Raw genomic sequence first — 26,579 nt, 5'->3', positions numbered from 1 at the left:
TCCTTGTCCCCTCGCCACCTCTGCGCTCCTCCGCTTCCCCTCTCTCTCCCCCCTCCCTCTCCTCCTCCCGCTGCCACTGCATGGCCCAGGTTATGGTTTAAACATGATGGCCATCCCTTTGAAGCGCCGGGGCATCATCATCATCATCCGGGCTCATCAGTAGCGAGCGGCGCCTTGGACCAATTTAACCAACACAGAGACGGAGACGTGGAGAAGACCCCCAACCCCGGGGCTCCTACGTCTCAATCTGAAAGGTAAGAATAGCTGGCGGTGTTGGGGTAGGCGTGCGGAAGGGGTGGGGGGGATAAGGGGGTCACTGGCGCAGCAAGCCCAGTGTCAGCCAGTGCCATTTAATTGCCAGTGCGAAGCAGTAGCCCCCGTGCCTGTTTAATGTATAATGATCCGGCCAGTGCACTTCTCCTGTTCCCCGGGAAAAGAGAGGGAGCAGGATGATGGGGGAACATATCAAAGGGCAGGCTTAAGCATGAGGGGCAAAGGGGGCCTTCAAATCCTCCCACCTGTCACACATACATGCACACACACACAATATAAGGGGACCTGCACTGGCTCCAACCCCATTATCAAAATAATGTCTTTCACTTGCTCCGATCACTGTCTCTCTTCTCTCCTTGGCTCTTTTTCCCCTCCCGTCCTAAAACAATGTATTTTAAACAGGACCTGGGTGTAAGGTGTTCACTGCAGGACGACGAGCTACCAGATTCACTCCCTGCATCCTAATTCGGCTCAGGCTTCGGCACAGGGGACTGATACTGAGGCGGCGCTTGCCTGCAAAGACCTGGCTGCCGACAAGAGTACAAGGCCAGGACGTCTTATTCTCTCCGGTTTCTTCCAGGCAGCGCGGCACTTGACAAATGGTTTGAGCCATCGCGACAGTCTGGTCCTTTCTTTTGAACAAAACCAGCTAGCTGAAGGCTATGTGCGAAGGGACCCTCCCGTTCTGCCGACACAATTAGACAAATTAGGACTGGATTACATTTTTTTCCCTCTGCCCTGTCAAAGTCAGAATTTTGGTGGGTTTTTTTTGGGTGAGGAGGTGGGATTTTGGGGAGGGTGGGGGGGAAATAAACCCTCCCGTTCTCCAGAGAGCTCCCAGAGCCCTCCATCTATTCAGTTATACTAATTCAATTAGGGGCCTCATCACAGGGCATTAGCTCTTCCCCATGGCCAGTCCCCCCCCCTACACACACACACACCCCCGCCTGTATATTCAATTAGCAGCAGTGGAAATAAGATGATCACAATGTAGAGGCTGCCATTAAGGGACCAAATTAGCAGTCACTTGAAGTCCAGGTCGGCTGGGTTAAGGCTGCCAGATGCCGATGTCTGGACAGACCCAGCGTCTGACCCTTTGCACCTGAGACTTCCTCTGGGTTGGGGGGGGGGGGGGGGGGGTACTGGCTCTTATCCAGACACCAATTTCCAGAATAATTTTAGAAGAAGATGCAGGACTGTGTTTAAAACCTAAACTGAACTGTCTGGGTGAGTTTACAAACTCTTTTCTCTTTTTCTCTCAGCTTTAACAAATACAAAAAACGCCACTACCCCCCCTTGTGACTCTTCCCTGCCTCAACATGATCCATCAATGTCACAGGGGTGTAAGCACAGAGCCCTCAGGAGCTGCTTTTCCAATCAGGCTGTAATTAAACTGAAGCTCGGCCTCCTCCCAAGACTCGTCCAAAAATCCCCTGCTGCAAGTGCACATGGCGGGGGGAGTGGAGGGAGGGAGGAGTAGAGGGAGTGGGGATAGTGGGAGGATTGGGTTTTGTTTTGTTTTGTTTGGTTGATAGCCATCTAAAATGAATTATTTTCACTTCCCACACAATATAGAGGACATTACTCCCTCAAGGGAGAAACAAGTAGTTTAACACCGACTGACAACACACAGACATGTATACAAGATGGCAACGAACACACATACCCCCCCATGGGCGCATTAATGTCCACAGCAGCACTTGAGCTGGACCCTAATGGGCTGGACCAAAGAGGAAGACAAGTGCCAAGGCCCCCCTGACATCTATCTAGTCCCCTTCAAAGTGTTGTTGTGTTTGTTTATCAGTCTGGCAACTGAAACTCACAGCAAGGACATGCCCCAGCTCATTTCAGATCTGCCTGACATGCAGTGGGGGTAAATGTTCTTCAGGGGCCTCATTAGAAAATGATAAATATAATTAATATTTGAGCACGCAAGCTGGAGCCCCCACGCTGGAGAATTGGCCTTTTGAACACAGGGATGGGGAGTGCGAGCTCTCCTTAAGGGAGAAGTTGCTCCTCGCTGCCTCTGCGTGTGCGTGTGTGTTGCTTGCGAATTGCCCTCACAGCCAACACAAACACACACAACTGAATGAATGAGTGAGTGGTTGCGTGTGTGTTTAAAGCTCCTAGGGCTCAGCTCACCTTGACATGGATGCGTTGACAGTGAGCGCAGTTGGGTAGGGGTGTCTGAAACCCCCTGTTGTGATGGGATAAACAGGTTGACCTTGCCTGGGAAGGGGGAAGAAAAGAAGAAAGAGGAGAAGGTAAAGGAACCGGGTTGATGGAGGAGGAGAAGGTAAAGCCCCCTGTCTCCCTCTCTCTCCCTCCCCACCGTGGGCCTCTTTATTCTCATTTGATCAGGACAAAAATCTGGGGGATTGCAGAGCGCGGATCAAAGGGAGGAAAACTCTGAACAATTTGAATGCCACAAATCTTGATAGCGATGGCTAATTAAATTTCATAACCCTTCGCTCTGTGTCGACAGAGTGGGGCCCTGTTCCTCCCCAAGCTGGAACTAGGTGTTTTGTTGTGATAATTAAAGACGAAGCGCGGGTCTCTTTAATGGAGCCATCACGCTAATTGAGGTCTACACATCCAAAGACAAACAATAATGAATGTAAATTTATACCAAAATAAAGTGCAGCAAATCAAAGGGCGCCATGGCTGCGCTCGGGGCCTCTCTCGCTATTTAGATCGCGGTGAGAAAACATTAAATTAACAGAGCTTAATTTGTAGCCTTTTGTCATATTAACAAGTGTTGACAAGAGTTACCAGGGGAGAGCCCCCGTGTGGAATTGTGGGTAAAATACAGGCAATCACGGTTCATTACTCTAATTGGACCATACAGACACATGCAAAATAGGATTTGCCACAAAGTAGCGGGTTGAGGCTGGTGAGGACTCGAGGACGCTGTGATGGGCGGCTGTGGTCCAGGAGTGAGTGTGTTGGAGAGTTCAGGGATCAAGTTTTCATTTGTGAGAGGCACCTAACTCAGAGAGGGGGGGATGCCCACGCTGGGGACCAACAGGAGACAATGACAGCTTCTGTAACTGACTGTGTCTGCATAAAGAGCGACATCCTGCTGCTACAGAATCACACAGCTGTAACATAATATCTGCTACTGTTGTATATTGTTTAATTCAATAACAATTTGCATTCATATACATTGTTTGCTAATTATTCATTACAATGTGTGGGTGTTGCTAAGCTGTTCACACAACTCACATGACAATATAGAAAGAGTAATTAAAAAAGTTTCACTTACTGTGGTACTAACCATCCTAGCGGATGGGGGATCTGGCCGACAGCGCCGGGTGACAGTGGGTAATAAGGAGATATATCTGGAGGATGTGGAGGCCTTGGGATTCCTGCGGCAGAGAGAGGAAGACGGGAGCAGAGAGGAGGTGGTCAGACGAGGAGATGATGACAACCAGAGAACCAAATCTGTGTCGGTGATGAATTCACTCTTTGTTGAGAGTTTCACATCTGAACAGGGCAGACATCACAGGAGTGCAGATGGGAGGAAGAAGGGCTCGTTGCTCGCATGCACACAGTGCTAAATCACACTCCCTGATCAAAGGCCTTTGAGGCAGCGGCGGTGGCGGCACAATGTGTTGGAAGAGGCAGAGGGGAGAGAGGTGAGGAGAAAACACCAACACGATTCTTGTCACATTTGTCTACTGAATCAGAAGATTAATGATATAAAATAACTGAGGTTTAGAAGTTAACGGAACACAACAATATAATTAAAGGCGTCTCTGTGATCACAGAGCTTTCAATACCAGGCTTCAGATTGAGGCTGCCGGCTAATATACTCTGGCAAACCGGCTGGATGCATATGCATTTCACCCCAAGCTATTTTAGAAATGAAAGCTGCAAGTTGGGACCAATTAAACTATGAGGTCTTTGAGCTTTTGACTGAGATAAATAAGAAACAAGGTGTAAATCTCCATTTGTCCAAGTGATTTTCCTGTTAAACATAAAAACAGCTTCAGACAAACAGCGACTAAGACGTCCAATGTGAGGACAGCTCTCGTCGAGGGGCAGCGCCGAGCAATTGCGGCGTCTGCGGTGTTGCCTTCACAATCTGTGGCAGCTGACAGGCGATTGCATCAACAAGCTGCCCCGAATGAACGCCTTGAAAAGGTCTCGCAAGCAGCCGGGTGTAAAAATAACTTTCTCTCTCATGATAAACTTGAAACAGGGAACACTAGACGTGTGTAAAAGCGCAGCAGGGAGGTGCGTGTGTGTGTGTGTGTGCGTTAGGAACTGAGAGACTGTTAATTTTGGCTGTGGTGTGTTTCTTCCACACAGCTGGCTCACACCGCGCAGCTGTCATCGCAGATACATTATCTAAGTCGGTGCCAGCACATGTATGAGCCAGTTCAATCTCTGCAGATCAGAACTTGGCCCGTGGTTGTGGATACACCCCGAGTTCACGGCTGATCCAGGTTATCCAGGAACTGTCTCTTGAGACGGATCCGGTTACTGACGGACAATGTGCTGTGCAGCAGTTTGTGTCGAAACCGAAAATCATAAATTTCTTGGAAACACAGCAAGTTCTATTAAAAAGGTAAAACGCTCCAAAACATTATCCAATCGCCACCCAGTGCTCAAGACCTAATATAGCTCATTAATTAAAACATTAATTGAACACGGAGCCCCAATTAAGCAGCCCCATTAAGCACTACATTAAACAGCAGCTGGTATATTATTTCCCCCTTTGTACGGACCATCATAATAAGGGAACATTATTACCTAAAACATTGACTGAAGCCTCCGGAGAGCCTTGAAAAGCCGGAAATAATTCGCTGCACTGAGAATGCATTAACCTGAAAGGACGGCGCTGAATGACAGTCAAACAGAATGAAGCGTTCGGTCAAAGATGCTCTCGGAAAAAACGAATAGAATCGTCTTAAAATGTCTGCTGAGCGGTTGTGGGAGTGGGAACGCGTGGGCAGACTCTGACTGCTAAACCTGGACACCCTGAGTCTGCAGGATCAACAGGCTGTGAAGACATAACTGCAGATCTGACGGGCGCGCTGGATGATCAAAAAACGTTGTACAAATCCAAGTGCTCGGGTCACGTCTCCCATTTTGAGGTTTTTGTGTACAGACATCATCTCGAGGAGCCAGCCTTGCAGATTTCTGTGTGTTCACTGCTCTCTGGTAGTTGGATGTGAGGTCCTGCAACTACAGTGGCGGTCTTGTTTGGAGCCTTGGCAGCCGGAGCAACAGTCATGAGACGTGGAGGTTGTTTGCTGAACTCCATGTCTTACAGGGGTTTTACCAGCCGCTGTTCCGCTTCCTGTTCTCTAACGTGAGCATGATCGAAAAAATCAATAAGTAACAGATGAGAGTTTACTTTGTCCCACTATACTGCGTAACAGAGGATTCTAAATAAACACATGGGTGTGATATATTTAAATAGGAAATTACAGTGAACTCTACACAATACCTGTACTGTAAATATGATGTCGGAGTTTTGTTTGAATATTGAATTGTTTTCACAAGAAAGTGTCTGCAGACAGACAGACGCCATTAGGACAAACATTACAGGTCGTGCACCAGGCAGCAGGGCATGATAAAACATTTGCACACCCATGAGTGCAAACACTCTCAAAGACTTGAGGTGCCTGAACTGAGGAGAGCTGCTTCTGTGCAGTTCTACTACTTGTTTTGTCCTCTGCCAAGGAGGTTATGTTTTCACCCCTGTCCATTGTAAGGAATGGTTCTACATTCCCCTTCTTCAACATTGCGAGATGGGCTATTTTCTGAAACTTCCCCCATTTTAGCTTGTAACCATTCATGGATTATGATAAAATTGTGAAGTTGAGTGTGTTAAGTTAGGTGCAGATTGATGGGGATGTTCCTTTGTGTGTCTCACCTACATGAAGGATATTCATAATGCGCACTAGCTTTTCAAAGATTTAAAAGAAACTTATTTTTTACCTGTTTTGGGATCCACGTCTGTCTGTAGGTGGGGTGGGGGGTTCCCCGGTGTGAAGTGCTCATTGCTGTAGGTGATCAGAGGTGTGAGAGGGTGCACATGATGAGGGTGCTGTACCACTGGAACCTTATTAGACTGTGGAAAAGAAGAAGGATACAGATGGACAGGGAGAAAGAGAGAGAGAGAGAGAGAGAGAGGGGGGGAGAGGGGGAAAAAAGGAGGTTGGGGTATTAATATTTGGGTTAGAGTTTGGAGAATGCAGGCGTTCGCCACAGAATTATAACTTTGGTTTTTCGAAAGCTCTCGAAAGAGGAGCTCAAATGCTGGGTACTCCCGAGGCGCCAAACCGCCAAGCCACAGTGAAAATAGTGTGGTTTGTAATTAAAAACACTTCTGCGGTGTCACCCTGGAATTCGGTAACACAATCTGCAAGGCTTGGGGGGTTGCCAGTTCACATTTGGGCCTGACGTGTGATGAGGCACTTTTAACCACGGTTGCAGTGAAGTAATCGATCATCTGTAAACCACGAAATCAAGGCAGCGCGTGTAAATCCACAGTCATTAGCAGCAACAGTCAGCGCTGCGCTCAACTCTCCTCCTCCTGGTCTCCCCTCTTCCTCGCTCCCCTTCCCTCCTCTATTCCCCAGGGGCCCGGTTCACAGAGGGTCGGGATGTATTGTAATAAAAGGGTTAGGAGAGAAGAGGTGGGGCTGAAAATCCATTTCTGCATTTTTGCCAAATTAGTTTTAGCTATGTAATCTTCTCTTTGTGCTCCTAAGTGGCGCAGGCCCCCTTTTTTCAATTACCCAAAGATTACAGTGGAGCTTTAGGGGTGTGCTGCCGTGGGCCCCTGTGTTAACCAGCGCTCAGCCCCTCTCATCAGGCCAAGCAGGGACAGACACTAATACACACAGTCCCAGACCACGAGATAACCAGATTAGAGCTCTGCTGTAGATTAGGCTGGTGGCAGAGGCTGCTCCTCGCCTCTTTAACCACACAATCTTATCCTGCCCTCAGCAGTCAAAGAAGCAGCACTAATCAGGCTTATCATAACATGGATGATATGTTCAGGGGGGAGAGGAGTGAGAGACCAAGCTGCTTGTGTGTCTGTGTGTGTGTGTGTGTGTGTTCAGTCTCTTCTCTCATAGGCCACACACTCTCATTAGTGACTTTAACCAATGCAAGATAGAAAAAAAAAAAAAAAACAGCTCCACTGTGGCACATTTCCAACAGACTTTGAAAAACATTAATAGGACAAGATGTTGGCAGGAGGGGGGCGGGGGTCATACATACATAAGATGCTCAGTTGCCCGATGCTCATTGACAATACAAATGCAAAGCTGTGGGCCCAGGGCGAGACTGACGTGAGAGGAGCTTAATGCTGCAAACTAATCATCTGTGTGAGTCTGAAGTTAATATCAGGCCCGTGTGAGAGTGAAATGCAGCAACAGCTCATTCAGGAGCCCGGCGCTAAATTTCCGGTAGGTAGTTGTCCATGTGTACGGCCCCGTGCAGATCTCTATTTTACAGTGACTGTGGTAAGGGAGCCGGATTGGGGGCTGGGATGATGGGGGTCGGGGGGGAAGCGGAGTGGGGGCATTCCCTATTGCCATGGTCCCAATGAAAGATTAATGAACCCCAGCAGAACTCCAGGGAGGCAGAGAGACTCCTGGGACTCATTCACAGCCCTGAGCTGAAAAGGCTGGGGAGGGGAGGAGAAGAGGAGAGAGGGGCTAGGGGTGTGTGTGTGTTTGTGTGTCGGAGGTGGAGGGGGGGTGGTAGGTGGAAGGGGATTCGTTAAAAAGAAACACAAACCAAGACACTTCTTGTTGCATAGGGGCTCCCGATTTGAGAAGAGAGGGATGAAAAAGAAACTGGTAGAAACACTACCGGGGTGTTGGGGGGGGGGGGGGGGGGTTAAGACAGCTGCCAAACGCAGCCTGATGAGTCGGCAGCTGAACGCGAGAAGATGGCCTCTGCTTTCCCTCCCTCTTTTTCTCTCTCTCTCTCGCCACCCCTCCTATCTCTCACCTCCTAACCTCTCCCCGCTCCTCCCTCGGGTAATGATGTGAAAGAATGTTGTCAATTCTTCATCTCTCTGTGCTGAAAAGCTTTAGTGGCCATTTAAATGAGTTCTTTTGTGCAGGGGCCCCGGCCATTGAGAAGACAGTTCAAAATGCCCATCCACTGAGTCCACATTTAGACGAAGGGTGTTAGAGAGGGTGTGTATGGAGCGGAGAGAGTGAGAGAGAGAGAGAGAGAGAGAGAGAGAGAGAGAGAGAGAGAGAGAGGGAGAGGGAACTAGAAGCCAGCCGATTTACATCATAGTCACTTGTGGTCTTTCAGGGTTCTCTTTTCTCCCTGAAAAGCCCCAAAGTGAGGCAAATAGCAACAGGCCGGCCTGATAGACGGCTGCCGCCACAGTCCACTCTGTCCTCTTCAGTCTATGAAGGCCAAAAAGGAAAGTAATAACAGGAAGTTGTGTTTCTGTTCACATGTTGCAGTAGATTTCTTAACCCTCTATTATATTTATTGCTGAAAACTCAAGGAATCCCCTTTGGTCATTGGTCAAATCGCAGAATGCATATACATGGCCAGTCAGCTGCTGTGGACTTCCTGTGGTCTGATGTCTTCAATCAGCACACACGCTCGCTCTACATGCCGTGTGATCATCGCACACGCTCTAGCCTCGACTTGGCCTCGCCGCTGACGTCAATGGCGGCAGCGCTCGGTGGTCCCAGGGGAGAGGAGGCCCCGCACCTGCCCTGTGGCCACTGCGGGACAATGCGTGCCCGGGAATCGTCTGGCAGGCTGCTGGGTGCTCCACCCGCACAGAGGACCGCGGAGCGCAGCGAAACAAAGGCAGTCGACGTGGGAGGCTTCGCTCTCCCCGCTCCACAAAAGCCAGGGGAAAAGAAAGAACATTTCCTGCCCCTACACCCCCGCTGACTTGCATCCTTCCCACCACCTCCGCCATTACAACAAACAAATATAGCAGGAGAGAATCGGGCACAGAGCTCTCTAGTCATGATCACCAGATCTCCAAGCCTTTAGAAGAGAAAGAGAGATTTCGCATTCAAAAGACCCCGAAGAAGAATTTAAGAGCGCACTGTTGTGTGAACATCAATGAACACATTGACTCCTTCCACATCCAGGACACATACGGCGCCTGCTGCTGAGGAAGGGCCAGTGCTGTGAAGTGCAGGCAGCACACTTTAACACAGCAGACACAAACAGAGGCAGTAGCTGCTGCCTCTGGTTATGTTATTGACATTGCCTCTATTCTATTCTATTCTTTTCTATTCTCAGTTTCCAGCTGCGAGGCTCATGTGCTCAAAGAAGAGAAGGTCCATGGGCCTGATTGTATTTCATTTTTTTGATTTCTTCATGATAACCATCTTCTCACAATGGGGCAAATCTACAATACCTGTTAAGTACTAACCATCATCACTGTTTTCGGTCTCAAACCTTCCAACAATTCAACTCTGCAGGTGTTAAACTGCTGCCACCTGCTGCGATGCTGCCACGACCAGAAAATGATCTCAAGTACAAATATATTTCCTGTTCTAGCTGGTGACTAATGCTGTTCCGCCACCGTCTGAAAAGAGCCTTGTGGAAGACGACAAGTCAGACCTCTGGGGAGGGAGGGGGGGGGGGGGGCACAGGAGAAGGCAGAAGGGGGTGAGAAAGTGACAGCAGGACGGAGTGAGACAAAGAGAGGGAGACAGAGAGGTGGAAGCCGGACAGGAAAAAGCTGTTGGCCTTGCATTTCCGCCTGGTGGCACCTCGCTGGGGCAATTTGAGCCCTAAATGTGAATGTGGTGACCTTGCTGGCCGGGGGCCGGTGGGGAGGAGGGGGGGGAGAGGTTACAGCCTCTGTCTTTCTGCTTTATGTCATGATATGATGAGTTGTCACAACAGCTTGCGGGGCGCTAATGAGCTGTACTGAGGCCGGGGCAGGGAAGGGAGGCCAGGCAGCAGAGGAGAGGGATGACAGTGGCGTGATGGATGGGGGTCCTCTCAGGCCTCCACATTCCAAAGCAAGCAGAAAGAAGTGGCCCACGTCCAGAGGTACATGGAGTGACACCACACGACAGTGATGCAGAGGGGGGACAGGTCATTTGTTTAAGCGTGTGTGTTGTGAGAGAAAGTGCGCCGCGAAACACAAAAAGTTTCAAACTGCGCAATTAATCGTTGAGCATCGGTGTCGTCCCGCTGCAATTTGTTTACGCACACGACGGCTGCTGTTTTCCTCTGGGAGGAATAGAGTGCCCCCTCCAGGCTACAGATCTTCATCTCTAAGCAATCCTCATATCAACCCAACTCACACACACACACACACACACAAGCCCCGTTAGCAGCCGGTCAAATCAATCCTCCAGATTCAAGCAGACAATCTAAGGGAATACTCAGAGATTAACGGCAATGGAATATGAAATGTTCGACAAATTAAAGGCTTATCAGAGCCACGATCCTCCACGGCACAGCACACTGATTAAAAAAAATATATATTTCTTGGTTAATCATAGGAGAGAGAAAGAAAAAAAAAACTCACAATATTAAGAACCTGGGAATTGTAAGGGGGTGAAATGGAGAGGGGGAGTTAAAAAGCAGACACGGAGGTGTTGATCAGTTTCCTCTTGCAGAGAAGATGCGTCTCTGAGGGCAGGAGGCTCCTGAGACCACAGTATATTTAAAAGTTAATCTATTCACTTTGCTGCAGTGACATGCCGACTGCTTGATCAGAGCGCTGAACAAAAATATTATGTGGGCCAGAGCCTTTGCTCCCCTTCCTCCTGCTCTCTTCGCTAGCGCTCAAGTCGTTCGTCACCATTTATTTTCGCTTCCCATCTTTGATAGTCGGCACATCAAATGGAATCGCAGAAAGGACGTGTTCTGATATGTCACGGATAAATAAAACTGTGCACAAATAGCTTAAATATGAAGTGGTATTTGGCAGAACTGTTGTATTCTGTGAAGACAAATCGCCTCTTAGACACACACGTGCGTTTTTAAAGCTTTTCCCTTTCAATGTAAACAGCCTCTTGAGCTCTCGTACCTGAGTTAAAGGGGCTTCGCTGAGAGGTGATATTGTGTCGCAGTGTTAAGAGCCAGAGTGAATTCTGCCTTTTGAAATGCAATCAGCTCCTCAGAATTTCGTTTGAAAGCCGCGCAATTAAGAATTTGAATTGGATGGCAACATTGACAAAGGGATATGTTAATCCTGAAATCTTATTTTACATTTCACGGTTAAAGGTTTGATAAATCAACTAATGTTTTGTCGCGTAAATAATATTCCCTCTTGACACAATAATTTATTTTGTTTAAACTTGAAATAATTTGTTTTAAATTAATTTAGATTTGTTTAATATTTATTATATAGGCCAATTCAAAAGTATTTAAAACAACACATTTTAAAGTTTGTGACAATAAGGAGTCTAGAGATATAGCATGTGTGTATAATACAGTTAGCATGAACACACAGAAGAAAGTTTCTAAAGTGGCCCATTACAGACTTCAAAAATCCAATGACCAGGACTCCCTGAGCCCAAATCCCAGCCCGCCCCTCCCTCCCCGTCACCAACCTACGACCAACCTGCACCACAACACCATCAACAACCTGTCAGAGTGAAGCCACGAGGCTGTGGGGGGTGAGAAACAAAGCGCGCGCGAGAGAGAGAGAGAGAGAGAGAGAGAGAGAGAGAGAGAGAGAGAGAGAGAGAGAGAGAGAGAGAGAGAGAGAGAGAGAGAGAGAGAGAGAGAGAGAGAGAGAGAGAGAGAGAGAGAGAGAGCAGGGGAGCAGTGCTGCGTTACTCACCCAGCTGCTTAGATTGAGGGGCCAGCAGCCCACCTGCTGGAGGAGCGAGAGCCCGGGGCCCAGGACTCCTGCCTTGGCTCCCGTCTCCTCCGGCCCGGCTGGAGCTCTATCCCGCGGGTACATGACCCCCTCCGTCCCACCCCCACCCTCGTCTCCTCTTCCTCGCTCCACCTGGCCCCCCCAGCTCCTCCTGCCTGCTCTATGCCGGGGAGAAGCTCCCTCGCTTGTCTTGGCCGCTTGTCTCCTTCACTTCTCCTCCTTCTTCTTTGTCTGTTTCTGCCTTGGCTCCTTGCTCCACTGTGCACGAGTGTGTTGCTGGGCATGTGTGGTGTGGCTGAATGTGTGTTTATCGCCCCCCCCCCCTCTCTCTTTGCACTTGGCACGGTGGCCTGCTGACCGTCGCTCCCTTAGGTTATGACATGAGTGTGTGTATCTCTTGAGGCGTCTATAACAGGCTCAGGGTCTAAGGCCTAGATTCACACACACACACACACACACACACAACTACACACACACACTCACCACAATCCCCTCCACCCACCCACATGCATCTCTAAAAGTAAAACCCCCAAAATCTTTCACTCTAACCACAGACGCTCTCAGCCAGTTGCAGTCTCCTCTTCTCTGCTCAGAGAAAGTTTGACGCTGGTGACAAGATGTAGACGAAGTGAGAGCCAGAATGTGGACAGAGAGAAGGAAAAATTACTGTGAGCAGCTTTTCAGCACTGCAGCTTCCCACTAGCAATACTGGAGAAAAAAATATATACTCACAAACACACACACACACACAAAAATCAGTTATTACCCAAATCCCTGCTGTACTTTGGGCCTGTGTGTGTGTTTCTTAAGAGCATGTGTGTGTGTGTGTGTGTGTGTGTATGTGTGTGGGCTCTTCTGTGCCTCCAGGATGCCCAGAGACGAACTGGCAGCTTGAAAAGCTTTGGCTACAAGGTAAAGCGAGCAAGGCGAGAGATGGAGACAAAGAGGAGAGAGCAGGAGAGGGAGAGAGAGAGCCAGAGAGAGAGAGAGAGAAAGGGAGAATAAAAAAAAAAGGAACAAGACACAACAACATCCACAAAGGGAGGGCAGGCTCAGCAAAGTGTGGCCAACAGTCACTTTATCTGTGTGATGCTGACAGTCCCCTCTTCAAGCCCACTTTCCGGAGGGGGGGGAGGGAGAGAAAGTCTTCACTCTGACATGGATGTGCCACCTTTCGTCGAGATCCTTTTTTTTTTATTTCATTTTTTTCCTCCCTTTTTCCCAAACAATACCTTAGAGTGCAGAACAATTCCTTTCGTAACCCCCCCCCCCCCCCCTCAGCTCTGTCTCCATTCAAGGTTCATGTGAACAAGGCCTCGACGAGCCCCCCCACCTCCTCCTCGCTGCCTTCTTCTCTCCTTTCTCTTTTTTCTCCACAACTATTTCACCTTCAAATCCATTATACTGCTGAATACTGAAGTCAAATGATAAGCTTCACATGGTCAAGACTTTTTTCTTTTTAACAACAAGCACAAAGAAATTCAATAGATCTGTTGTGAATACACAGGCTTGGTGCGATAAGGAGGAATTCCGTCAAACACAACTTCTGTTTTGTTATTTTGCGTCACTAATCATGTTCCTCAAATAAACGTATTTTTTAAATCAAATAATAAGCCATGATTAAATCATTGTAAAGATGCCTTATCATTTGCCCTGAAATCGCTTAGAGAATTTATTTTTTCCTACATTAAATAATTAATATTAGGAGATAGTTCTACATTTAATAAAAAAAGGAGCAAGAAAAAAATATTACACTGAGAAAATCATCTCAGATTAAAAAAACACCTAATTTTAATTTTTTTATATATTTTATTATATATTTTTCATTGCAACAAAAATAATCATCTTCCAAATGTAAGGGTTGTTTTTCATTTTAACATTTGATAATTGACTGGACTTGTCATCCTTTAATTACCTTTTATAACCTCTAACAACCTGAACCTGACTAATGACCATGACAAATTAAATATTTATAGAATATATTACCTCCATCCAAGCGCAGGCATATTTCATATATTTTTTATATAATCTGGCGTGGGGTATTGAGGAAGAAAATTATCTTTAAAAAAAAGCAAAGGAATTTAGAAATGTTGGATATAAATCAGAGACAAATATCTTTAAAACGGGGGGGGCAATAATTCTCTTTTTTCTCTCGCTGTATTAAAGCATTTTCAGACTTGGCAACAGAAACAACTGGAGAAAAAAAACTGAACATCGGCTTTTCTCTTAATGCGCTGTTCCTTTCTTTTTCCTCCTGTTGTCGTTCAGCCTCTCTGTCACTGTTAGGACCCTGCTCTTCCCCTGGCCTGCAGCAGGCAGTCCTGAGGCCCTTAAAGCCAAAACAAAGCCCTGGGAATGTCCTTTACACAGCGTGGACAATAGCGCCGGGGCTCCAGCTTGACAAGTAAAAGAGCCCCGACAAGGCGGTGGCTAATTGCCTGCCCTCCCTCCATTCAGCCGGCCTGCCACACTCCTGCCATCTCCTTTTGTCCCATGTGCACTTTCTTAAGTAAACTGCCAGTTTCGCCGGCGAGTGATGGACAGCTCCCAATCACCCGGCCACAATGGCATCAACGCCACAACACAAGAGAGCAGAGGGGGGAAGAAGAGAATACTCTACTCCACTCCACTGTCCGAGATGTTCGCACGAGACCCAATAGTGTGCGTGTAGAGAAAAGAAAAGAATGAAAAGAAAAAAGAAAAGTTTGACGAAACAACGCAGAGAAAGAAAACAACCCGTGACCTTTATGCAGTCATTGTTTTGTCAGATAACTTTTAACAGTGTCAAATAAAAAGGCAAATTGAAAATACTATCGACATGGGTGTCTAACTTCAAAGTCCTGGTTGCCTTCTTTCAGCATTTACTGTGATAATTACAGTATAATGAAATTATCTACGATATTATAATCAATTGGAAATTAGATACTTCAATATTTTAGACATTAATAAAAAATACTATCCCTGCTTTATTAAAGATAACAGAATCACAGTCGTAGCAGATGTGACGTATGATCAAAATAACCTTAACGCTAAAACAATATATAAGATTTAAATTCCACCAGTGTGAAAAATGGCATTTGTCAATTTGATTTTATATAACCGTCCTTTACAATACAATAAACAATGAAAGTATTTAGTTTGAAGTCGTAGAATAATACACCCCTGTCAGGCTGTCAAGACAAAGCAATCAAACACTGCCTTTCATTATCCAAATTGTCAATCTGTCACTTAGCAACATAAGTGTTATAAATTGCCAAATAGAGACCAGAAAAAATATCTATGAATAAATTCAATCAAAACATTATATTGAAAGCCAAACAAGCAATAGAAAATAAAGCACAGCTGTAATTAAAATGTTGAAAAGTCTTACCATTTAAAAGAGCTGTATTTGTGATGCTGCTCGGTTCCTGGTTAAAACAAGCATGCTGGCACTCGTGGTAGTGCACAGACTCCAAGCAGACTCCCACCACCATGTCAGCCACTAATCCACTGGGGGGCAGCACCTCATCTACGGCAGCCCCTCAATAACGCCCGATGGGTTAAGCCGATAAGATAGCGGCCGGAGGACCGGGCGAGAGCCAACGTACGCTGGACCGACATAGGACGGCAGCCCCCCCAGGTCCCTGAGCGGGGAGGACCGCGAGCCGGCGGCCGGAGCTGGCTGCTCACTCTCAGCCCCCTCATGCATTCATACGCACTCTCAGGCTGCGCTGCTCTCCTTCGAATCTGACCGAGACTCCCTCTTTCCCCCGTGCCCATCTTCATATCCCCCCTAATAAGCCCTTTTGTGTCCATCTCTCTTTCTTTGATAAGTTGAAAGAACAACAAAAAGAGCCAGAGAAAGAGAGAGGCTTTCATTCAGCGGCTTGGCAGACATAAAGGTAGTGGAGTGCCGTCTATAGGAGTTGCCCTAACTTGGCTAAACTCAAGCAGCAGGGTGTCCCTCGTCATGTCATTAATCCCCAAAACTAGCCACGCTCCATTCACCGCTAGTCACACTAAATTAAATACAAAATCAAAAACACAAACGACAGGCAGAAAAAGTGTCAGGCGGGAAAAAAGCCCTTAGAAAAGCATTCCGATCCAGGGCGAAGGGTTTGTGGCGCTGCAGCCACGCCGCACCGCAGTCCTGCCCGTCGGTAGCCCCAATTTTTAACGTAGCGAGCCCCGGAAAAAACAGCCACACAAAAGACCGAGAAAAACACCCCGGACATTTATCACGGTAAGAGCCTGTCATTGTAGAGCGGCTTTTCGCACCTCCAGCTCTCCCGGCTGAACTCTTCAGACTACTGCAGAGGGGAAAAGGAGCCCCAACTCCAAAGTCAAACCTGCCACAACAAGCCGACAACAGCAGTTAAAACAATACCAAAAAATACCAATAAATAGATACGAGCCTCCGCACGGTTCTCCGGAGCGCCGGCAATAGAAAAATTCAACCCGGCCATCTGGTGGCTCGACGAGAGGAAGCCCACTCTTAAAGCCGTGATCCGACCATCCACCGTGCCACCGCTGTGAGCCTTTCAACCACAGCGGAGAAAAAATGACTATTGATCTTCAAATGGCGATAATTGAAAAAGATCAAAACGATTAAACAAAAAAAAATTGAGAAAGTGCTGACTTACCATGTTGTGATCCTTTTTTGTTGCGAGTTTTTGTTTAAGTAGAAAAAAAAAGAAATCTGCTCAAAGATGCAGCGGCGGAGGTGTCAAATTTTTGTAGCCGTCTCTTGATCGTATTACTTCCACAGTCCTGGTTTCCAATGCGTCTGAACTTTTTCCCTTTCTCTTTTATTTTGTTTGTGGTACCTAGCCTTTTTTTCCCCTGCTTAAGACTTTAAAAGCCTTGAGCTCAGTAAAGCAGCACAAATTATCTTGCCACCTTGCTCAGCTCTGATGCTTTGGCCGCTAACTTTGGAAGGCCCTTTACTACTGCATCAAAATTAGCATTGTCAAAGCAGTTAATGAATATTAATATTGTATTTGTCATTGGAGCTGGCCCATTGCTGAACTCCAAGTCATCCATCAGGGACAAGATTAAGCACACAATTATTTCTGACTGACAGGGACCAAATCTGGAAGATTTTTTTTTTCTTTTCTTCCAACAATTTAAAGAAAAAGACACAACATCATCTTAAGGTACCTCCCATGAGACGAGATTAATACACTTTTAATGAAGCAAGATTTCGTGGTGCACGAACAGCAGGAACCTCGAGAAAAAAAGGAGGGGAATAGAGAAATATTTCGAATCTTAATTTTAATCTTTTTTTTAAGGATTGGGAATCATAAATTAGAAATCATTTTGATCACGGCAGACAAAATTTAATTCCAAGGAACATCCTTTTCCCCCCTTTTTGACGACTTACAACAGATTTATTCTCCTTGATTTGACATTTTTACCAGATTTGGCATTTTTCTTTTTCACCTTTGTTGGAACATTAGGAGAAATAAGATGTGAACGAGCGCAGCACCGCGAATAAAGCCGCTGCTAAATTTAACATGAAACATTCATTAAAACGCGTGGACCTGCGGCGCTCGCGGCAGAGCCTGGCGGAGCACCGACCGCTGAGGACCACACAGGCAGCCTCCATCAGCACCACCCGCTGCAGCGTCTCAGCTCCATCCAGGAGCTCTCGCCTCGTCTCCTCCGCCACCCGCTTCACACAGTAACAACTTCACACCAAGACGCACAGCGATGTCAAACGCGGCTCTCTGCACAATTTCCAGCCATCATCGGATATGTCCCGATGCACAATATCCGCTATTTTCTCAATTATACCGCCATTCCAAAATCATATCTGGTTAGAATCAATATTAAGATATCATTTGTCTGAAATATTTGCCTGATCCAAAAACCATTCCACCCGGCACCTGTCTTGAAAAATTAAGCAAACGACACAACACATTCTTCAGACTCCTCTGCGCCCAGAGCTTCATAATATCGTTTCCAAACACTTTTCTCTCATATTCTAAATTCCAAACAACACAAAATACATTTTCCCAGTCAGCAGCCATCCTTTTTTTTTCTTTTTCTAACAATGATCTGATTCATTAATTCACTTCAGTTATTTCGGACAGACGAACAACCCGAATGCGAGATCTTATTCGGGTCGAATTAAAAACTTATCTTCTGCTCGCGGACCCCTCGAAGAATACACTATCAGATAAAGTGAAAGGCATTGAGGGGGTTGCACAAACAAATGGCAGATGTGGGGCACTAATGCCAGCAGCCCAGTGAATTGGTGTGAGTGCGGGGGTCAAGCTGCGGGCTCACCTTGGAGCGCCGGGCCCCTGCTGACCACCCTGCCGGCTTCCTAATACCATTAGCAACCCTTAGATGAACATACTAAATTGCCCCTTTTGTTCTCCAGGTGCCGATCCGACCTCACCAACTCTTTCTTATCCCGGCACCAAATACAGATGGTGCTGCTTTATTCTTTTACTGAAATGAATAGCGCGCATAAGAAAGCGCTCCGATTTCCCGATTTTCCCGATCTCTGAAAGCCGTCGGCTTTGCCGTATTTATTTTTTCCATACGCCGCGTTCACATTTAAATCTAAAACTCCATCAATTTGATTGCTTATATTAAAATATTACCTAGATGTTCATTAATATACACATTATTTATTGTTATATTTTAGAAGATCTCACAACGAGACGTCTAATGAATTAGATGTTATCTAATTCACTAGAAATAATACATTTTTATAAATATCATGTTTATAAAATTAGAAAGGCAAACTGGATTTAATCAAAATTATATCTTACATTAATTTAAGTCTTTCAGTATTTGTTTTTGAGTCAGATCAAATAATTTATTGCACAGAATAAAATATCTACATTGCAACTCAGACAGCATTATTTCACATAATAGATATTTTTCTACATCATAAAAAAAGTAATATTATGGATGTAAAATATAGATCTCAGAACTCTAATGGCGTGCGTAAGAATGCTGTAAATACAATTCTAATGAAACAAATGATCTTTTAATTGTTGTGACACAAGCACAGACACTGATTAAGTGTTCACGCAAGGCTTCCGATGAAAACAGGCACCAAACACAGAATCCCATCGTGGCTTAATTCAAGTTGAGAGCCTAATACAGGTCCAATCTAGGTGAGGGGGAGAGAAGGGAAGGGAGAGACGAGAGGGAGCAGAGCAGGCGGCTCTGTGGCCCAGCGTGATCACATCAGCGCTGCTATCAAATTAACTCTCCGACTTTGAAACTTATTGATCTGCTATTAAGACACTAGTGAACTTGATGAAGTGAGTGCTGTAGGTGACTCTGGGACTTCAAAGTCTCGCACCAGCCACATAAAACAAGCCACTTTGATCCCCGCTCCGTTCCTCGGATCTGGAGACGGGGCTTCAGAGGAACCCCCCAATTCGGCTCTCCTCTCTTCTCCCACTCACCCCAGGCCCGGGCTCCGTCTCTCCCTTTTTTTTTCAGCTTCCCGTGTCTGCTGACGCCCCGAGAACCGGCAAAGCAACGGTGCCGCGCATTGTTCAATCCCACTATATTTTACAGAACAGTCAGCAAGTTGAGAGCCCAGTAGTGTACAGTGGTGCAGACAGATCTCCTTTCTGATTCACACAGGAAAAGAAATAAACCAACACACGCACACACACACACACACAGACACACACACATAGAAAATGCAATATGATGTCAAAACAACTACTAGAATAAGGCGGCCATGTACACGTATTGGCATTAAAATTCAGTGCCGATAAGGAGGGGATTCTTCATGCCAAATACGGCATGTAATAAGGTTGGCGAATAGAGAGACAATGCAGAGAGGGAGATAGCGGTACTATTGTGTGGTGAATACATCCCCCTCTTTGCTTACGGCAAGTCTTCCCACTACATTAAATACTGTGCGCTGCCAATCACACCTGCCTTTTTTTCATTTTGTGCCACTGGGTGGAGGTAGTAGTTAATGTTTTCACCATGCACCGCATCACTATAATATACTGAAGCAGACATGAATCACCAACAGCCCACAGAACACCTCTCCTGTCTTCTGACTGAAACCATAATAAGAAAAATGGAAAAAAGATATTGACAAAAAAAAAATATAAAAAATAAAGCAAAACAAGATTATTTTTTTTTATGCCAATTTTGCAACATGACAAACGGAGAAACCAGATCTCAGGTTCATCCACCACTGAGCTGCTAACTTCGCGGGACGGAGCAAAATAAATATTAACGACTAAATTAATCATCGGCAGGACACAGGGTTTGCGCTCAGGCTCCAGTGCTCACAGGCAGGGTGTGGGTACGTGTGTGTGTGTGCGTGTGTATATGTGTGTGTGTGCACTTGGAGTGCCGGGGCTAAGCTGTGTCTGTTTAATTAAGAGGGGTAAAACAGATGACAAATGCGAGACAGTTAAACATTTAATGTGTGCTTATCTCCCCCCTCATTTACTTAGTTGGGAGAGATTCAGAGTGGGTGGTGTGTGAGAGTGATGCGCCGGCGAAACGCTGGCGGAATTAGAACGCAGCCGCGTGCGCCGTGACAAGTCAGCAGGCAGCGCGCAGCCATTTCCTGACGATTGTTTTGACATTCTGCAACTTAATTCCGTTTGATGACAAAGAAAGGGATTACGTGATAAATCAAATAAACACAAATACGGATTCTGCTTCACACAGCTGTCTGTGAAAGGCAACAAATACAAATAAATAAATAAATGGGCTTCAACGTAAATGACACTTAATTATGGACGGGGTATTTTTAGCAGCATTGCCTAAATTATCAAAATAAAGCATGCAATTAAAAATGTAGAAGTATCAAAGGCCCTAGTTTCTCCTTCATTTCACCTGACAAAGATTTCATGTTTTTTTTCTGATGATCCCCCCATTGTGTATCTGGTGCTGATGCACATTGCCTAGAGTCAATGTCAAACCTCACCTCCAATAGTCCCACAAAAAAAATACAGAACGAACAGCGCCCGCGGCACACACACAGACACACACACACACACACACATCCCTTTACTCAACCCACTTGCAATATCTCACCCAAAGTTATCGCTTCCAATGTGACAATGTTAAAATGAAAAACAAAAAACTACATTGTATATATATATATGTATATACATAAGGATATAGGGGGGAGGGAGGGAGCGAGAGAGAAAGGGAGATGGTGAGAAAAAGATGAAAAAAAAATGGGTGGCATGGATGGGTGGGTGGGTGGGGGGGTGGATTGGGGTAAAGAGAAGCTGAAACTAAAAAAGTAAAAAGAGGGAGAGGGAGAAAAAGAAGAAAAGGAGGAGGAGGAGGTGGAGGGGAGAGGAAAAAAAAAAAGCCCTGTGCCACGAGCATATATAAGAGAAACCTTCACCAATTAGTGGGGAGAAACGGGAGAGGGAGCTGCCGCGGCGTCGGCACTCAAAGAGCCAGGCCTCGCGGCGAAGCTGTCATGTCGGCAGGATTGATCAACAGGCCTGCTATTTCTAATGGCATGTTGTCATGAAGCTGCAGCCATGGGGAGCCACCTGCCTCAGTCCTCGCACAGCGCTCTGTGTGTGTGTGTGTGTGTGTGTGTGTGTGTGTGTGTGTGTCTGTGCGCGTCTGCGTGTGTGTGTTTGTGTGCATGAAAGATGGGGTTGGGGGTACTGCAGCAGCCATACCTATTCTGTGCCCATATATCTTTTACTAACAATTTGAAAACAGCCTGGAATCCTCCTCCCACTCTCTGGCAGTCTACCTTGCCTATCCCTGAAGGTGGAAGAAATGTGCCATCCTGGATTCTTCTTTATTCTCACAGCAGAGCCAAGCTATTGTAAAACCCAACACAATAGATACAAATGCACACTGTGTTGTAAAGAGGGACAGTGTAAACAAACGATGAAGCTTATATATAGGTTTAGAATAACAATAATTATTATTATATTAATTCAGCACGAATATAAAATCCTGGCTTATTTTCTTCTTTTTCAAACAATTTCCTCTTCTTCATGAGGAATATTAAAAATTAATTCCTGTCACATTGTTTGAAACAGTATATTACACGGCCAAAACTATCCTGAGTTATCATCTAAAAGGCTTTGCATTTGATTACAGCCCAGTTCCTTTATATGAAAAAAGCTGTCAAATAATCAGCGACAATTGAAACTCGTCTGCAAAATGCCGTCGCAAGAAAAGCACAATCGAAAAACAAGCAAATTGCTTCATCTGAAAAGAAAAAAAACTGTCACGCTATCACCATTTTTCGGCGATACTGCAAAAATAAAATGGCTTCGTTTTGTTTGGTTAAGCTACGGCAGCGAAACAAGCTCGGCCTCGCTAACAATAAAAAGTCAAATAAAAGTTACAGAACTTGAGAGTTCAAGGTAGCGCGGGCTACTTGGAGTGCGTGTCACGTACAGTTAACCTTTTTATCGAGCATGCCTGTGGTCTCATCAGTCGATGAAATTCTTCGCCCGCGGCGGTGGCTTAGCCGAGGGACACGGACCAATAGGAAAATATTTCATTGTGTTAGCATTTCAAATGGCGAGTGGAGGGCGGAGAGGAGGGCATTTGGAGGGGCGGTGGGGGAAGAAGCTCTAACCGATCGTTGCCAGTGGAATTAATTGCCTATTCTGAGAATAATGTCCCTTATCCACGATCCTCGGAGGGCCGAACGCTAGCTGAGGCCACTTTTTTTTTGTTTTGTTTGGTGTCTTCAAAAAGAAGAGCGCTTAGGGGTACTGGCCGTATTAGGGGTTTAGCTCAGTTCCCTTTAGGCCGGGAAAAAATAATCAGAAGCACTGAACCAGACTCGACTAATCCGCGCCCCAATTAAAATCGCGAAAAACCCAAAACACCTAGCGCTAATGTGAATCAACAAATAAATACGTTTTTTAAAAATTATACTTATATAAAAAAAAAAATCTAATTCTGACGGATAATTTAATTATTTAATGAAATTTACTTTAAGAGAATAAACACGAGAGCTAAAGCGGCTACGATTGGCTTTCAGCCAGCATTCGATAAATGGCTCAAGATGGAGCGACCCCGGTGGTGCTTCTATCCTTTTATTTAAGGGGATTTAAGTTCAGGCTCTGTTACACATTGGCCAAGCATATGCAATGACCCCAACTGATATTGGTGCATCTTTAAGCCACATCTTAATCTAACCTTTATAAAGCTCTGTGGCTTTTCAGACTCAAAACAGCATTAACAACGAGTATTGTTTGGAGCGAGGAAGGAGGCAGCCCTGGGAGACGACTCGGCTGAATAGCCGGGCCCGGGCCGGGGCAGGAGCCCTCTGGAAAAACAGCTGCCTATGCACTCCAATCAGTGGGAAAACAAAATCAAAACCCATCTGCGAAGAATGGAGGAGGGAAATAAATTCACGATTTTTTTTTTATGAGGTGGAGGGGGCTTCCAAAATGCCCCATCCCTCCACATCGACCTCTACGGGCCCACTCGTGCTAGGTGTCGATTTCATCCCTCGGCAGATGGATGGGCGAATTCGCAGCAGTCCCCATTACACGCCTCTCCGTCGCTCATTGTGAATTCAGTCAACGAAGTCAATCTTATTAACTTCCGCGCCGGTTCACACATGACATTTTCTTCAATTTTCTCGCCGACATCAAAAACATCAATTAGCAGCTCGAAAATGGGAAGGAGCGAATGACAGAGTCCGATAACGCCGACTTATTTGAAGCCGAGGGTAAATCTATTCTCCAGTTTTGAATGTGTTCATTACAATTGCATTTTCAAAGAAGACCTCCAAATAGCAAAGAAATTAAATTTATCTCCTAGAAATGTCCAGAAATTGTTTCCCCCCCTCTCTCTTTCTTTCTTTTCTTTTTTTTTTTAATCCTGTGTCTATCTCTCAGCCTCAGTGGGCGACACAAAGTGTTGTGGTGCTGCATTTTCCTTTACTTATTAGAACAGATCACAACTCCCACAGAAGTTGAAACCCTATTCTGTAACCTCTGGTGTAACCCCGTAAGAATTATTTAAAAAAGAAGCACAATGCTTTTTCGGGATGAAAAGGAGGTGATAAAGCACACTGCCAGTAACCTAGAGTTTAAAAAGAAATACTGAATGATAATAAATGCCGTGTCTATTTTTACCCAACGAGGGGAGCCATTACCAAATTATTTTATTTTCATCTTCAAATTCAATCTTCACATTACGATCAATCGTTTAATTTTCTGATGTTTAAAAAGTTATTACTTATACCAATATTGTCAGAATCATAATCGGCTATGTAAATAAAATAAATGTGTGTTTATTGGGTGTTTCTATCTATACTGTTTATTGCAAATAATCTCTCTATATCAACACATTTAGCAGTGCATCGTCTAAAAAATAAACATTAAATGATAATTAACTTTTTATTTAATTTTTGTGTTTAACAAATATGAATGTAATTTTATTTGCATAGACTCAATTTTAAAAAGCATCCATCTAAAACTACAATTTCATCCACAGCCTCATTGATCATTTCCTGCTGCTCCACATCAGCGTTACATCAAAATGTGAAATATAAACCAACACATTAACGAAGCTCGCTCACGGCTCAACTCTTCTGCCTCCCATCACCGATGATGAACGTGTAACTCAATAAACCTCGGCCGGTAACCTTTAAGTAAAAAGCTATTTTTTGCCGATATCCAAACAATGTCAGACGGCTTCCTCATGCTTGAGTTACATCTCCGAGGGGGTGCACAAAAGCAACTTTAGTGGCTGTGGAAAGACACTCGTAATGCGGGACGGGGGGGTAGAGCGGTCGCACACGGAGCCCGTGAGGATCACGTTCCTCCGGCCCATTGATTTCTGATCTTTTGACATTATTTAGTTGCTTTATATTTTCGTGCCCGTCTTTTCTTCCATGTCACAAAAGACAGGAATGTCCAAACAAGTGATATTGGGAATATCTACTATCTGTCAAAGAGCAGGCTTTTCCCGGCATTAAAGCGACCAAATGCCCCGACCCAGTGCCGAGAATCGTCGGGATGAAAATATCACTCTTTATAATGGAGGCTAATCAGATTTCGAATGTCGTTTGCCTTCTAGCTAAAAGGAGATTGAAACGCGCTGAGCAAAAGGCCTGTAACCAATACACTCCGAGTTCATCGGCATCCTGATCTCAAGACAAAAGCCCTTTTATTTCACACACGTGATCTCATCGTATATACAGCCAAGAAAAAAAAGGGCAAATTCTACAATAATACTAAAAGTAATTTTTGTTTTAAATTGGACCGACAGAAAGGAGAATGCAGGAATGCTAAGTGCCGAGAAGAAGTGCGGCTGTCGGCTGGATTTTGAACACACAGTAGTGATCAGTTCCATTAAGCAGGGATTTGATCATCTCCCTCATGCGCTTACACAGCCCGGCTTCAGATTAGATCTCTGTGAAAATGGTCAAATGGTGTGTTTATCTCTCTATAATTATTTCGATGCAGATGACAGAGATTGGTTGTTTGCATGTGGCTTGATGAGTGTGCACAGTGTGAGCCAAGACACGCACACACGCGCGAGCAGACGCATGCTGGCGTGGCAAAGAGCTGAATGGCTTCCTCTCAGTGCCATTAACCCATTAGATATCTGCAACAAAGGCCTGGAAATATTCTTTTTTTCATGTGCAGGAAAAAAAAATACAGTGCACGTGCAATTACTGCATTACAATCCTTCAGTTATGACTAATATGAATGTTCTCGTTGGGTGATGCAAATGGACTTTCAATGAGAGAGATACAGAAAACAATGGAACACAACTCCAAACAAATCTTACTTTATAATGCTTTGGTCGCACTATAAATAAAAAAAAAAAAAACACTGTCGCAACCAGACAAAGAGATTTGAGAAGAAGGACGACAAAGTGACCTGGAATTATTTGCAGGAACAAGTCTCCTTGTCTGCGTCGTTGAGACACGGAGGGAACTGACCTCTCCTGTGTGAAGCAGATGTTTCAGTATTTCCAGCTATGGCGACCTTGAGTGGAGTTGTCTCTATCCTGACGGCTAAGATCTCACCCTCCGGGAGCTGATAACATGATCAGGAGTTTTTCCGAGGTCATCTGCGTGATGGCTCCTTTTCTCTTCCACTGTCCTCCTGTTCTCGGTAATCACCTCTGTTTTCTAACTTCACTCGAGTTAGGCTGTGTCACTAGATTACTGGCCCTTCGTATCTACCTTTTCCAATTACTTTCAAGAGTTTGGGATGGACAAATTTGCCCTTTCATGTCCCGTGTTAGCGGATGAGTCGTTGCTTCTGGCCATGAAAGGGGAGTTTTTAATGAGCCGAGGTGAGGTTAATTGGTTCCCTAAGATCCTCCGAGTCATGTGCCTCGATATAAAATTAAGTCCATTTCCTGGAGTTTCCGTGGACGTGTTTAATAACAAACACTTCAGCCCAATTTTCATCCCGGCGAGAGCAGGGGAGATGGACGTGCTGGTCGAGAGAGGGGAGGAGAGTTTGCTTGTTTGTGTTACTTGCCTCCACCGCCCATCAGTGCTCGGCTATCTGTGTTTTTGTGTTTTCTTCAAAGACCAAATGTGTAA

The 26,579-nt window shown here is 45.5% G+C and overlaps 1 protein-coding gene across 1 annotated transcript in view; it reads right to left on the bottom strand.

Moving 5' to 3' along the window:
- tcf7l2 (transcription factor 7 like 2) overlaps positions 1-26,579 on the bottom strand; it is a gene marked incomplete in the record, with an annotated part of 84,010 nt that overhangs the window by 7,316 nt on the left and 50,115 nt on the right. The window contains 3 exon segments of the mRNA XM_062413894.1: positions 2,416-2,502; positions 3,539-3,641; positions 6,226-6,358. Coding sequence (XP_062269878.1) covers positions 2,416-2,502; positions 3,539-3,641; positions 6,226-6,358 — 323 coding nt within the window.

Source organism: Platichthys flesus, chromosome 20 (assembly GCF_949316205.1).
Source record: "Platichthys flesus chromosome 20, fPlaFle2.1, whole genome shotgun sequence".
Classification (NCBI taxonomy): Eukaryota; Metazoa; Chordata; class Actinopteri; order Pleuronectiformes; family Pleuronectidae; genus Platichthys; species Platichthys flesus.
The sequence above is the reverse complement of the archived record's forward strand: the minus strand, read 5'-3'. Positions and strand labels throughout refer to the sequence as shown.